The following is a 14,955-nucleotide window of genomic DNA, read 5'->3' on the forward strand; positions in this document are numbered from 1 at the left end:
TCCATCCATTCATCTTGGAAAAACTCCATTGTTTTTAACTCACTGAAAGTTTCATATGTTTGTGCGTCCCTTTCTGCTGTATTCACTGCATGCGCAACTGAACGTCTGATCATAGCAACAGTGAGCATAGTAACTGTAGTAGTGACCTGTGGCGCTGTACGACCCAAACGGCTCTACTGAGCTGACCTTGATGTGACTGATATAAATGTGATTTTATTTAAAAAATAGCATTTGGCATATACAGTGAGGAAAATAAGTATTTGAACACCCTGCTATTTTGCAAGTTCTCCCACTCAGAAATCATGGAGGGGTCTGAAATTGTCATCGTAGGTGCATGTCCACTGTGAGAGACATAATCTAAAAAAAAAAAAAATCCAGAAATCACAATATATGATTTTTAAACTATTTATTTGTATGATACAGCTACAAATAAGTATTTGAACACCTGAGAAAGTCAATGGTAATATTTGGTACAGTAGCCTTTGTTTGCAATTACAGAGGTCAAACGTTTCCTGTAGTTTTTCACCAGGTTTACACACACTGCAGGAGGGATTTTGGCCCACTCCTCCACACAGATCTTCTCTAGATCAGTCAGGTTTCTGGCCTGTCGCTGAGAAACACAGAGTTTGAGCTCCCTCCAAAGATTCTCGATTGGGTTTAGGTCTTGAGACTGGCTAGGCTACGCCAGAACCTGAATATGCTTCTTACAGAGCCACTCCTTGGTTATCCTGGCTGTGTGCTTCGGGTCATTGTCATGTTGGAAGACCCAGCCTCAATGCTCTAACTGAGGGAAGGAGGTTGTTCCCCAAAATCTCGCAATACATGGGCCCAGTCATTCTCTCCTTAATACAGTGCAGTCGCCCTGTCCCATGTGCAGAAAAACACCCCCAAAGCATGATGCTACCACCCCCATGCTTTACAGTAGGGATGGTGTTCTTGGGATGGTACTCATCATTCTTCTTCCTCCAAACACGTTTAGTGGAATTATGACCCAAAAGTTATATTTGGGTCTCATCTGACCACATGACTTTCTCCCATGACTCCTCTGGATTATCCAAATTGTCATTGGCAAACTTAAGACGTGCCTGGACATGTGCTGGTTTAAGCAGGGGAACCTTTCGTGCCATGCATGATTTCAAACCATGACGTCTTAGTGTATTACCAACAGTAACCTTGGAAACGGTGGTCCCAGCTCTTTTCAGGTCATTGACCAGCTCCTCCTGGGTACTTCTGGGCTGATTTATCACCTACCTTAGGATCATTGAGACCCCACGAGGTGAGATCTTGCATGGAGCCTCAGTCCGAGGAAGATTGACAGTCATGTTTAGCTTCTTCCATTTTCTAATGATTGCTCCAACAGTGGACCTTTTTTCACCAAGCTGCTTGGCAATTTCCCCGTAGCCCTTTCCAGCCTTGTGGAGGTGTACAATTTTGTCTCTAGTGTCTTTGGACAGCTCTTTGGTCTTGGCCATGTTAGTAGTTGGATTCTTACTGATTGTATGGGGTGGACAGGTGTCTTTATGCAGCTAACGACCTCAAACAGGTGCATCTAATTTAGGATAATAAATGTAGTGGGGGTGGACATTTTAAAGGCAGACTAACAGGTCTTTGAGGGTCAGAATTCTAGCTGATAGACAGGTGTTCAAATACTTATTTGCAGCTGTATCATACAAATAAATAGTTTAAAAATCATATATTGTGATTTCTGGATTTTTTTTTTTTTAGATTATGTCTCTCACAGTGGACATGCAGCTACGATGACGATTTTAGATCCCTCCATGATTTCTAAGTGGGAGAACTTGCAAAATAGCAGGGTGTTCAAATACTTATTTTCCTCACTGTATATATTTAATCATGTAGAAGGCTTTGCGGTCCGGACTCGGACCTGAGTCCACAAGTTGGCTACCTAGAATATCAGTGTTTTTTATATATATATATATATATATATATATATATATATATATATATATATATATATATATATATATATATATATATATATATATATAGTATAATATGTGATTTGTATGTTGAGATTAACTATAAGTGATGCCAATGAACAATGGGAAAAGTTTTCCTTTCAGTGTCCAATTGCTTTTTCTTATTTGTTGGTATATTATACTAAATTGAATAACAATTAGCATGAAAGTCAGTAGGAGTAAGACAGAGTACATGTGTGTGAATGAGAGGGAGGGCAGTGGAGGGGTGCGGCTGCAGGAAGAAGAGGTGGAGAAGGTGGGGGAGTTCAGGTACCTGTGTAAAGTAATAGTGTGTTAGAGAAGTGAAGAAAAGAGTGCAGGCAGGGTGGAGTGGGTGGAGAAGAGTGATAGCAGGAGTGATTTGTGATAGAAGAGTTTTTGCAAGAGTGAAAGGGAAAGTTTATAGGACTGTGGTGAGACCAGAGATGATGTATGGTTTAGAGACACTGGCATTGAGTAAAAGACAGGAGGTGGAGCTGGAGGTAGCAGAGCTGAAGATGTTGAGATTTTCGTTGGGAGTGACGAGGATGGACAGGATTACAAATAAGATTATCAGAGGGACAGCGCATGTAGGACATTTTGGAGACAAGGTGAGGGAGGATAGATTGAGATGGTTTGGACATGTGACGAGGAGGGACATGGGTTATATCGGTAGGAGAATGCTGAGGATGGAGCCCCAGGAAGGAGGAAAAAAGGGAAGGCCAAGGAGGAGGTTTATGGATGTGGTGAGGGAAGACATGCAGGTAGTTGGTTTGAAATAGGCAGATGTAGAGGACAGGGGTGTATGGAGATGGATGATCCGCTGTGGCGACCCTTAATGGGAGCAGCCGAAAGAAGAAGAAGAAGAAGAAGAAGAAGAAGAAGAAGAAGAAGAAGAAGAAGATGTAAAACAATTAGCAAAACAGCACTATATATGGACCACATTTTTTAGAAAAATTTGAAAATAGTTTTTTTTCTCTGTACAGCCCAATTAAAAAATGTTTACTATAGGGTTTTTCACATTGTGCCTAACCCCGTGTTATCAACATTCTGGGGTTAGCAATGCTTTTTAACCAGGTTAATGAAACTCTACACTAAGACAAGATTAGCACAGCTTTTGCAGTGTTAAACCCTGTATTGCTGTGCCAAACATGTAGAATGCCACCGTTGCACCCTGTATTTATCTCGTCATGTTTGTTAATGCAAGTAAGAATGTTAAGTTCACTATGAAATATGTATTTAAATGCTACATTTAGCTTATAGTCTTAAAATAGTATAATTTTTGTGAATAACGTAAATTTATGTTGTTAAATGTATAATTACATTTAACAAATTGGTCTGCAATATAAAATATTTGTTCCTCCGAATACCATTTCAGTCTAAATCGTTCATACTACTTCTGCATGCAAGTCCTGCCATATACTAAGTGATGAACATTATTTTCTTAATTAAAATACAGTTTAAAAATCTTACTCAATTAATTACTCCCTCTGTGTTTTGCATTAGAATGCCAGGCAATTCTAACATCATGTTCTCCTTTGACTTTAGTCACTGGTGTGAGCACAGAGTGGAAGATAAACTAGAGAAGATCATCTCTCCTCGCCTGCAGCTTGAAGTGTCATGCTCAGAGGTGTATCGGTTTAACACTCAAGGCTGGAGGCTGGATGTTGACAGGATGCGCAACACACACGGGGGAGATGATGGCATTGCTCTGTATTACAAAAAACAAGGACCCAATGCTTCCTGCTTTCTATTTAAGTAAGAACAATTATTCTAGAACTATTATCTTTGCTATTCTCTATAGGTTCATATACAGCAGGGTTCAAAAGTTTGAGTCCATTATTGGGAATACTTCAAATGTTCATTCTTTTCAAATTAAATTGGCTTCAAATGATATTATCAAAAATGTCTCATGAATATTTACATGAGTTTTTGAATTAGTGTTTGGCTTGTCCTTATTTTGTTTTACTGATAGCATACACATGGGCTGCAAGCTAGCATAGACTTGACTAGCTAAAGTTTGTGTAAAACTTGACGATATGTGTTAGAATTTACTGTAGTGTCAACTGAACCTGTATTTCAGTAAAAGGGATTAACTCAGGAAAAAATCTTGCCATTAAAAATATGCCAAAAAGTTACTGCAACATAGAATAGTGCAGAATAATATCAATACTGATTTTGAATACTCACAATATACTACTCATTTATTCTTTCTTTCTTCAGTTTTTCTGTAAAACTATTTTCTGTAAAAATATTTTTTGTTTGTTAATTTAACTCTTGGATTCAGATGTGAATTTTCAATGTGGCCTCAGACTTTTCAACTCCGCTCTAATAGGTAAAACTCAATAGAAGAAGCTTAAATTTATGTACAAGAGCAGTTTTGTAGCTTTGTGTATGTTTTTGCTGTAGAGCTGCAAATATTGTGACTGAACAAGTAAACAGAACAATTAGGGCCTGCTGCGAAGGCTGGTCTGGTCTTCACTGCTCACAGGGTAAGACACCAAAAATAGCCAGTTTAAATATGTTTGTGTACAGTATGTATATGTTTCATATTCATACATACAGTATATTTTTTATACGAATTGTGCAAAACTATATTTATCCATGATTGCTTTATCTAGGAGTGAGTATTCGGGGTCTGTGCTTCTCTACGTGGAGCTGTGAAGAATTTCCTGGGGTTCAGAACTCCTCGCTTATGTCTCTTGAGCAATGCTGTGGCAGTCTATGGGGCCTTAGTTGGAAAAATGCCTCTGATCAGACATGCTTGTCCTGTTCCTATACCCTCATGCCAGGTAATCTTATTACTGTTTAATTTCATTGCTCTATGCTGTAAAACCTTTTGGCTGACAGCTGTCTAATGTACAGTACAAGGCAAAATTTAACTGAATTATGCATAATCGTAAAGCAATTGTTGTCTTTATCATCACTGAAATCAGTTAAAGAAAACTGAATAAATATGGCCATTTTTACAAGATTATAAAAAATATTAATCAGCATTTCATGAAAAAAACACTTCAGAAAGCTTTAAATACTAAGATTGTTTTAATGGCTCAGTGTAAATCTGTATGTCACTATTTTCTTTTTGTTCTACTCCTTCAGATGCTCAGCCACTACCACTTTTTCACAGGGGTCTACTTGGAGGCATTCTCGATCCCAAAGCTTCTGCCACTTGCATGAGCTGGGGTGGGGCACATTATCGTTCCTTCGACCGGAAGCACTTCCATTTCAATGGTGGTTGCACCTATGTGCTGGCTGCATCCACTGATGGGACTTGGGCTGTATACATTAGCACTGTGTGTGATGACAGAGGACATTGCAGCAAGGTATATCTCCAACACACATTAATATTATAATGTTTTTAGTTATCTAATGTGGTACATGTGTGGCAATCAGGGAATTGTTTTAGATGGAGACATGTGAAGGGAAAAGATTGTGCAAACTAACTTAAATATAGCAGTTGAACTGGCTCTCTTCTGCTTTGGACGAGTGTTAGGTCTACTCTAAAGTTGTCTTTGCAACCTGTTAAGTTAAGTAAGCCTACAAACCCCATAGAGCAACAACCTGCTGGAGGTCCTTATTTTCCTCCTGGCTGCTTCACACTCAACTGCAAAATGTTAATGTCTATGTTGGTGGGATTTTACATCAAAGCCATTTCAAACCTGACTGTGCCTTGACATCATATCCATAAGACCACACAAATGTTATTTATAAAACACATTTGCATCTCATATGCATAATACTTTCTGTACTGCTTCCCAAAACTATGTGGGTATACAGTCAGAGTACTTCCCTAAAACCACAAGATGTATACATCCACAAAGATGCACAAAATCCGGTCCACTGTTTCATGACCTTAGCATAACTGGAGGTGAGAGCATGCAAATTGGGTTAAGAAGTTCTTCAAAGTTTTCCCACTGCTCAACAGTATTGTAAGTAAAGTCTTAATTTATTGGTTTCAGTTTAATCCTGCTCTATTGAAACCAATGAAAGAGGGTCTGGCATGCAATCAGTGTTTCAGTTTATTTAAAAAGTTGGGGTTAGGGCTCTAGGCAGGCCACACAAGTTCATCCATGGAAAAAACCTTCTTTATGGACCTTGCTTTTTGCACTGAGGCATTGTCATCAAGGGACATGATTAGACTGAGCCCCTTAACCTCCTACGACCTGGGTGTCCACATACGTGCATAATGGTGTCTTTATTGTTTTCTGTAGATACAGACCGAGTGTCCATATAAGTGACATAATTTTTTTCCAAGAAGAGCTTCATGTTCAAAGAAAATATATGGTTATTATAATTATTGGTTCTTCCTAACCCCAAATAACTGGAAGAAATCTAAAATGCAAGCCAAACCAAAGCTGGGGTTTTAGGAGGTTAATCCTAATAAAGGGCATAGTGTGGTCAGCTATGCACAAACCTTTGACTATATAGTGTAGATGCTTATTCTTACAGATTACCATATCTATGAGCTTTCATGTTTATACTCGTTTCAAGAAGAAATTGTTGCGATTGGACCATTTCTTTATGTTCTTTAGGCATTGAAGATGATGTTGGGACTCGACCTTGTGTCTGTGCATAAGAACAACATATCACTCAACAGTGTCCTCTTACAGCAGGGTGAACCCTTCTTTCAAAACGGTATTAATATGACCCTCCATTTAACTCAGTTATTTGCTAAACCCTGTTGATTATGCATTTATTAAACACTGCGTAACTATAAGACAATACGAGCCCTCTCTCAATGTACACCTTGAAATAAATATACAGCACACAGTTATAGCACACATGGTTATTTATATTTGAACAGTGTATATTTCTTTTGTACATAAAAGAATTAGAATTTGATGGAATATTATAATGATTGACATGGTCCACTTTATTTAAAAAACTACACAAAGCAGTTTGTCAGGGATTATAACTAAGCTATTTTTTTGTAGCCGAATAAACGGAGCCTCAGAACCAGTAAATTGTGTAATAATAATAGGAGAAAATTTAAATATGAGTTGCATTAATGGTTGCAGATTAAATATATTAAAGATAAATATGCAAAAAGCTTAAATATTGTTATGCCTATGTTAATGATATGGAAGTATGTGTTGTGTTTTTTTCTTCTAGGAGTGAGCATTCACTGGCTGGGAGATTTTGTATTTGTTGAAAGTGGTTTGGGCATCAGAGTAAAATTTGATATGGGGAACACTGTGTATCTGACGGTTACTGCGGAACACTTTTCTGCTACTGCGGGCCTCTGCGGATTATATAATAACAATGGAGATGGTAAGTTTATTATTAAGTTTATTATTGTTGATAGTGGATTGGTGTGTGAGTGAAATTTGACTCAGAGAATTCATTGGCACTGTTCATTGGCACATTGCTGAATTACAACACTATCACAAGACCATTAGGGATGTTTTTAGCAGTTAACATACAAATGAAAAATTAGCTTCTCTAAATGAAAAAAGCTGTGTGCAGTCACAAAATCCATTTTTAAATATCACATCAATTTCAAAAACACTTTGCAGGGCATACAGGCAATCATTCACCACATTCTTTTTTACAATATATATTTTGTGACAAATGTGCTGAATGACTTCTGTGCATGGTTTTAAATAATAGCACAACATCTTACCCCAAAGAATATCACTGTTTAGAAATGATCAAGCACTTTTGTTGGCAGATTTCACAGCTGTATACAGGACATTAACAATGTGAAAATATAAGGCCAGCCACCACATACATCTTACCCACTTAGAGGAGAGGACACTGCACATTTATGCACATTTGGACTTCAGCATAAATGCTATTTTTTTGTTGTGTCATGCATAAGCCTTCTTATAGATACCTATCTTAAAGGAGACAACCTCCTTCTACACCTGGATCCTGTACATCCTGACCGAGATAACAGTAATCTCCAAGGCTATGTGCTTACTCCAATGTGTTTAGACTGTTAAGGCAAAAATTTTAAATATATTTCATGAATTGCATTTGATGTTATATTTACACAGATGACTTTACCAGTAGAAGCAGAAGTGTATCTCAATATGCTGCTAGCTTTGGAAATTCCTGGCGTGTTCCAAATCAAGATACAGAGGTAATTATTACCCTAATATATACTTCATTTATATTTTACTTGTTGACAGTCAGATCTTTCTCAAGAATTGCAACCAGACTTTGCAGGCAGACTGAAAAACAGTAAAGTATTTATTTTCTGGTTATTCTGGTTATACTATACTTCATAAACAATGCTTTCAATATGTTTAAGTTCTTATATTGAAGAACACGGGTCACCAGTCTTATCTGCAAAGGGATGGAGTGACTGCAACTTTCCATTGCAAAGAAAAAAATGCTAGCCCTAATTTCAATGTATTTTGGTCATTAAGCAAGTTATGTGTCTTATTTAGCTTAAATGATCCGAACACAAAATGATCCAAACCTCACATCCAAACTAGCCCATTATGGATAAGATCGATGACCCGTGCACAAAACAATATAATGAATAGTCTTCTACAAAACCAAAGGTATGAGTTTCCAATTCTCTTATCATCCCCAGGACTGTAGTGATGCAGCAGAGCTGGGCCACAGCTGTGATATTATGGGTGACATCAGCTTGCGTAGAGCAGCAGAATTAATGTGTGATCAGCTGAAGGAGAATCCCTTCGCACACTGTCATCATCGAGTGAGAGAGCTGTCAGAATACTTTACAGACTTGCGATCTGTTTAAAGCATGCATTTTGTACTGAAGAGAACTAAACAGTTGTGACTTAAAATTATTTTACTGTGCTCCAGGTGGATCCAGGTCCCTATGTAGACACCTGTCTGTATGTGTACTGCAGTTTGAGGGCTAATGAGGGAAAGGCAGCTGTGTGTGATACGTTTGCTAGCTATGCCCGTGAGTGTGCTCAACAACATGTCATCCTCAGCTGGAGAGGCCCTGGTCTCTGTGGTATGTCTTTAATATCAATTGTAGATGTAGTCACTTATGCTCAAATAAGCATCTCAAGGAAGTATATATATGTACCTTATTTAAAGCAGCAATAAACTTACTCTTTAGCTAGGCTGCACATTTTTTATGATGACATAGATAATATGTATCCCGACTCACGTTTAAGAATAGCATAGGTTTGTTTTTTTTGTTTTTTTTCTGTTGTTATCTACAGTATTTATTTCTTCTGGCTTTCTTCCTTCCTCCTGTTCTTTTTTGGTCACTCTTTGCTTTCATGTACCATGCAGAGCGAGTGTGTCCTGGGGGTCAGCTTTTCTCAGACTGCGTATCTTCCTGTCCCCCCAGCTGCTCCTTGGCTCTCCCCCCAGCATCAGGCCAGTGCCGGGAGGAGTGTGTTGGGGGTTGTGAGTGTCCTCCTGGGCTCTATCTGCATGATGGCCAATGCTTACGACGCGAACAATGCCCGTGCTTCCATAGGCGACGCATATACCAGGAAGGAGACACTATAAAACACAGGTGTAACATGTGGTAGGTACAGTCACAGTACTATTGACAAGCTGATATCAGTGTAATTATTGAGCTATTATTTCCATTGCTAATATGTTGTGTAATTTGCAAGCCTATGTCTTAAATCAAATTTCAGATATTTTATATATATCTTATTTTCTTTCCCTGTCACTTTCTTTACAGTGTGTGTCAGGCAGGCCAGTGGCAATGCTCTGCAGAAAGGTGTGCAGCTCAATGCAGTATTATTGGGGGAATGCAAATCACTACTTTTGATAAGAAGAGATATAACCTCCAAGCTGGTGACTGTCAGCTAACAGCCATTGAGGTGAGATGCAACTTTCAGTGCTGATACAATCACTTTTACCACATCTTTATGACTACTGCTTTGACTTTTTATGGAATGTATATTACACATATATCAGGTAAAGTGCAATATCAAAGGCAATTTTAATAATAAAAAAAAAAAAGATCAAAGGTTTAAACGTTTGAAACTAGCAAACATGTGATTTGTATAACTGGCACCTGACCTACATTGCTGTTTGTAAAGGATTTCGTGGACAAGAAGCTTTTAATGACCATCAAAGTTGGCAAGTGTGTAAAAAGAAGTGGCATACGCTGCCCGTTGGAGACAACCATCACTGCCCTTCATACCACAGTGACCCTCACTAGCACAGGTGAACAGCTTATCTGTCCATTGAATGTTTCGCTTTTAATTTGTCATTTATTTTTCATTTATTTAACCGTGCAAATCATTCATCTATTCATTTCTTGATCTGCTATTCATTTTCCATTTCTTTTTCCATAGAGCTAAACTTAATTTGATTAATTCCATTTATCTTTCTAATTTAAGCATCCATCCATCCATCCATCCATCCATCCATCCATCCATCCATCCATCCATCCATCCATCCATCCATCCATCCATTCTTCCAGCCAGCCAGTTATGCATCTTACATAGAGTAATTATTTTTGTATGTTCCTTCCCAAGCATCTCAATGTATTTGCCACAATCTATCAAACTATCAATTCATTATTCCATCTTTTCATTCATTCATTTATTCATTCATGTTGATCTATCCATCTATCTATCTATCCATCCATCCATCCATCCATCCATCCATCCATCCATCCATCCATCCATCCATCCATCCATCTGATCTAGTTGACAAGCTGTGTTTATTCATTCTATTTATTTAAGTATGTATACTTTTGTTCTCCTTTCTCTTACTGTGTCGCTTTGGCTCCTTCAGGGTCTGTGATGCTAAATGGACAGCTAGAGGCTTTGCCAGTGTTAACAGCTGATATGGCAGTGCGGAGATCATCCTCCAGCTTCATCATTATCCATGTGTTTGGGGCTCAGCTGCTATGGAACACTGAAAGCCCTCTGATCCTCATCACTCTGCAGCCGAGCTTTGCTCATAAGGTTCAGCAAGGCATTATTTATAACTTCTATCAAATAAATACCACATCCTTCTGCTTTTACAATTTAACATGGCACTGTATTGCAGAGTTAGCGATGCTGCAACTGAATCACCAATCAGTAGCCTCTGAAGTGATGATCAAGGTCATTTCCTGCATTGTGTACTCTTGGATAAATATTCAAGACTGTTTTTAGGAAGTTAGTATGGCCAGTGAGACAGGACATACTTTTGTTTCAACATGCATAGTAAAATGCAACATGAAGCATATTTTAGTTTGTGTTTTCATGACCTACTGAACCTCTGGCATTGCTCAAATAAATGAAACGGTCTGTTTAAAAGACACTTACATTCTAGAAGTTGATTATTTCTTTCCCTAGAAAGTAGATTTGGATATTCTTGATGGTTAACACTATGTAAATGCCAGTAATGTGTTTACACTGTAATCTAATGAGTTTATACAAGAATTGTCTAGTTATAACAATGACAGCCAGCTAGGACTATTCGTATTAATGTTCATTCATCTTTGTTATCTTATTTGTAAATCCAATATGAGAGAAGTTTGTGGCTATTTGTTTATTGCAGTAGGTCAGGCATCTATTTGGTGGAGGGGGTGGGTGTTTTGTTGCACATGTGCAGTGAGGTTTTATTAGTGAAATTGAGGACATCGATTTAGGGATTGGTTTGAGATATCAGATGTAAATATGGACTTATGCACTATTCAGAGTTGCAAGTGAGTTATGTGTACAGGACTCAGTTTACAAAAATACTAAAAAGTGTCTCAGTCATTTCAGAGTGTCCAAAATTATGGTCTTATGCTGATTTTGCTTGTGAGACACAGCTGATTTTGCTTGCGGGACACAGCAGTATTAATTTTAGGGCTCTGACTGATATAAAAATATATATTTAAAAAAGCAAAATAACAGGATATGCAGGATCACATGCACTTATATTAACTGCTAAATAATGATGGTGGATGTCCCTTTATAGTTGGTTGTATGAATCTATAGTTAATTTTTATTGGTAAATTATCTGTTAACGTCAAGAAAAGCATGTGCATAACCCTTTTCTAAATGCAACTAACTTTCCCAACATAAATACTACAGCAGTATTTTTTTTTTTTTATTCGAGTCTCAACTGTGTTTGTATTCTTTTGTTCACTATTAAAGGTAAGAGGCCTGTGTGGGACACTGACATGGAATCAACACGATGACTTCACCACACCAGAGGGGGACATTGAGAACAGTGTGACCTCCTTTGTCGCAAAGTTTAGTCTTGGGTCATGCAAGTTTCCCTCAGCAGTGACATCAGACACCTGTAACACCTACAACCAGCTCAGAGAATATGCAGAGAGTATCTGTGCTGTTATCCACAGTCCGGTGTTTCAGGTTAGCATGAATTTATTATCAGGTTCAGGAGTTTGGATAAATGTGTAAAGTTTGTCAACAGTTGTCAGATTTGTAACATTGATATGCAGTGGTTTCCTACAGTTTGACCAACATTATTGCAGAGGATTGAATATGGGCAATAATAATAACAAATGATAAGCTTAGATGTACAGTGATCCCCCGGAACTTTACGGAACTTACGGAACGTTACGTTCTAAGACCCCCGCGAGTTCCGAAAATCTGTAAATTTTGGATGCACCCCCGTAGCCCCAATGATACCTTATTGAATTCATCTAGACATTATGTGACTTTAGTACAATAATGAGTTTTAAAAAAAATTCCGAAATTTGTTAGTGAAAACACAGTTTAAAAAGTTATTCCTAACATTCCTGAACATTTAGTCCCACTGCGGATTTCTGCAAATTTTAAGATAATCCGCAACTTGCTGTTAGTTAGGTTCCAAACAAGAACCTGCGAATTTTCGAGCTACGAGTTCCAAACCGCGAATTACCAGGGGTTAACTGTAAATACAAGGAATTGCATGCACATAGAAAACATGTTAACAATAAAAAAAAATGTCCACCACCAACATTCAATATTCATGTCTGATGCAGAAGGCATCTCTATTTGCTTGTCCATAATGTTCAATGTTAATTTAGACGGCTTTGCTAACCTACACTAGTTTGACAGTTTTTCTCAGTTGCTCTAGAGCATTTCTCGAACCATTCTTAAAATTTGCAAACTAGTAAATGCATTCTCAAAACAATGTGCAAACAGAACAACACTTTGGATTTCTTGAAAAAGCCTGTATTTTTTTTTTTCTCACAATCCTTAGTTCATCTCTCAAAAGTAATTTGTGTCAATGAACATATCATTCCTATCAGAATGGAAAGTCCTTAGTCATTGTTCACAAACAAAATCATCAACATGTTTAGGCTTGTTGTCAGTATGATGGCGCACAGTTTTAGAATTTCTTGATATAAACTATGGTTTGCATTGTGTGTGTGTATTTAGAATGTGGCTGTGTATGAAATGTTGGACTGTATTTGTCTTAGTTTTACATTCTAAAAAAAGCTAGCCATAGATTACCATTTAAAAATGACAGAATATACCTCTCACATCTCTCTCTTAGAGCTGTCATGATGTGGTGGAGAGGGAGCCGTACATGCGCCAGTGTCTGAGCGAGGTGTGTAGCTGTGCTCCATACACACAGTGTCAGTGTACTGTCCTCACCGCCTATGCCCATCATTGCGCACAGGAAGGGGTGATAGTGATCTGGAGGAACCACACATTCTGCCGTAAGAGCTTTCACTGTATAAGTGTTCAATATAATCTTTAGATTGTCATTAGAATATAATATAGTATAATATAATTCTTTATAATAAAGAAATTCAAATTGTTTATCCCAATATTCTATTTTTTTTTTTTTTACTTTTTTCTCCACCCAGCAATGAAGTGTTCTGGGGGGCAAGTATATCAAGAATGTGGCCAGGCATGTGGAGGTTATTGTACTGACTTACAGCAGAACTGGAGCTGCCAAGTAGATTCAGTTGCTCGGAGCTGTGTACCAGGATGCCAGTGTCCTGCAGGTCTGGCACAGGATGACCAGGGACAGTGTGTGCCGGTCAGCATGTGCCCATGTGTTCATGATGGAGTTGTCCTCCGCCCAGGAAGCTCTGTGCAGATGAACTGTAATACCTGGTATGGGGAAAACTAAACTTTTGATATATATACTATATCTTTTTTTCCATCTCTGTTGAAGCTTGTTAACATAATAGTCATAAATCTATTAGTCGTAATTAGTAGTAGTCATCTATCTATCTATCTATCTATCTATCTATCTATCTATCTATCTATCTATCTATCTATCTATCTATCTATCTATCTATCTATCTATCTATCTATCTATCTATCTATCTATCTATCTATCCAGTCTTTTTCTTTGTTTATGAGCTGCTAAGCTCAAATTTTTCGGACCCCTGAGCAAGTGCGAGATCATAGGGATATGCAAAATGAAATTTCCTAGTTCTGTAAAGCACCTTTCTTTTTCTTTGTTTAAAACCTCATGAATTGCTTTCAATATGATTTAGACTGGCACACTGACTAAACGTGCCCTGGAATGGACCAGGAACAGCACTATTCACTAATTTCAAGAAAATGAATATGTGTAAAATGAGCAGTTGAGCAATATTTCTGAGATATTTTACATGCTTTTTCTTTAGGCACTGTCCGCCTAATCTTTTTTGTTTTTGACTCATTGTGCCTCCTTGCCTGCAAAACCTCACATCTACACTCCTCAGAGAGGTTACGTTGATCGGAATGCATGAGCTGTACTCATGAATGAGCAGTTGGCTCATTCAATCATTCTTATTGCGTATTGCAAAGATTTAGTGCGCTATCACTAGCATTGAGAAAGAATCCCCGTTGTAATATTTGTAACTGTAACATATTGTCTCAAGGGCGCTATAAGGGAGGGGTATTCAAAAAGGGCTGAAGCATTAGACTCTTGGAATGGAATTAGTTGTTGTCTCTTACTACTTAGGATCTAGGCTTGTTTCCTTGAAGGCGGATCGAATAAAAGAAAGAGAGAAAAATAGGCTTATCCCAGTTTCTTTGTGATATAATATTCATGATAGGTTTTTATTACCATCTAAAGGTAATGTTTTATCTTATCTCACACACACACACACACACACACACACACACACACACACACACACACACACACACACACACATATATATATA

General features: G+C 37.9%; 2 protein-coding genes across 2 annotated transcripts in view; one reads left to right on the top strand and one right to left on the bottom strand.

Annotated features, from left to right (window-relative positions):
• slc12a7b (solute carrier family 12 member 7b) overlaps positions 1 to 14,955 on the bottom strand; it is a 335,443-nt gene that overhangs the window by 113,883 nt on the left and 206,605 nt on the right. The window lies entirely within an intron of this gene.
• sspo (SCO-spondin) overlaps positions 3,487 to 14,955 on the top strand; it is a gene marked incomplete at its 5' end in the record, with an annotated part of 88,796 nt that continues 77,327 nt past the window's right edge. The window contains 16 exons of the mRNA XM_083557720.1: positions 3,487 to 3,716; positions 4,368 to 4,450; positions 4,580 to 4,750; positions 5,058 to 5,281; positions 6,491 to 6,593; positions 7,071 to 7,229; positions 7,958 to 8,043; positions 8,503 to 8,628; positions 8,739 to 8,895; positions 9,183 to 9,423; positions 9,586 to 9,727; positions 9,950 to 10,076; positions 10,653 to 10,825; positions 11,990 to 12,208; positions 13,341 to 13,506; positions 13,657 to 13,909. Coding sequence (XP_083413846.1) covers positions 3,487 to 3,716; positions 4,368 to 4,450; positions 4,580 to 4,750; positions 5,058 to 5,281; positions 6,491 to 6,593; positions 7,071 to 7,229; positions 7,958 to 8,043; positions 8,503 to 8,628; positions 8,739 to 8,895; positions 9,183 to 9,423; positions 9,586 to 9,727; positions 9,950 to 10,076; positions 10,653 to 10,825; positions 11,990 to 12,208; positions 13,341 to 13,506; positions 13,657 to 13,909 — 2,660 coding nt within the window. The remainder of the gene's footprint in view (positions 3,717 to 4,367; positions 4,451 to 4,579; positions 4,751 to 5,057; positions 5,282 to 6,490; positions 6,594 to 7,070; positions 7,230 to 7,957; positions 8,044 to 8,502; positions 8,629 to 8,738; positions 8,896 to 9,182; positions 9,424 to 9,585; positions 9,728 to 9,949; positions 10,077 to 10,652; positions 10,826 to 11,989; positions 12,209 to 13,340; positions 13,507 to 13,656; positions 13,910 to 14,955) is intronic.

This window comes from Silurus aristotelis, assembly GCF_946808225.1.
Source record: "Silurus aristotelis genome assembly, chromosome: 1".
Taxonomy (NCBI): domain Eukaryota; kingdom Metazoa; phylum Chordata; class Actinopteri; order Siluriformes; family Siluridae; genus Silurus; species Silurus aristotelis.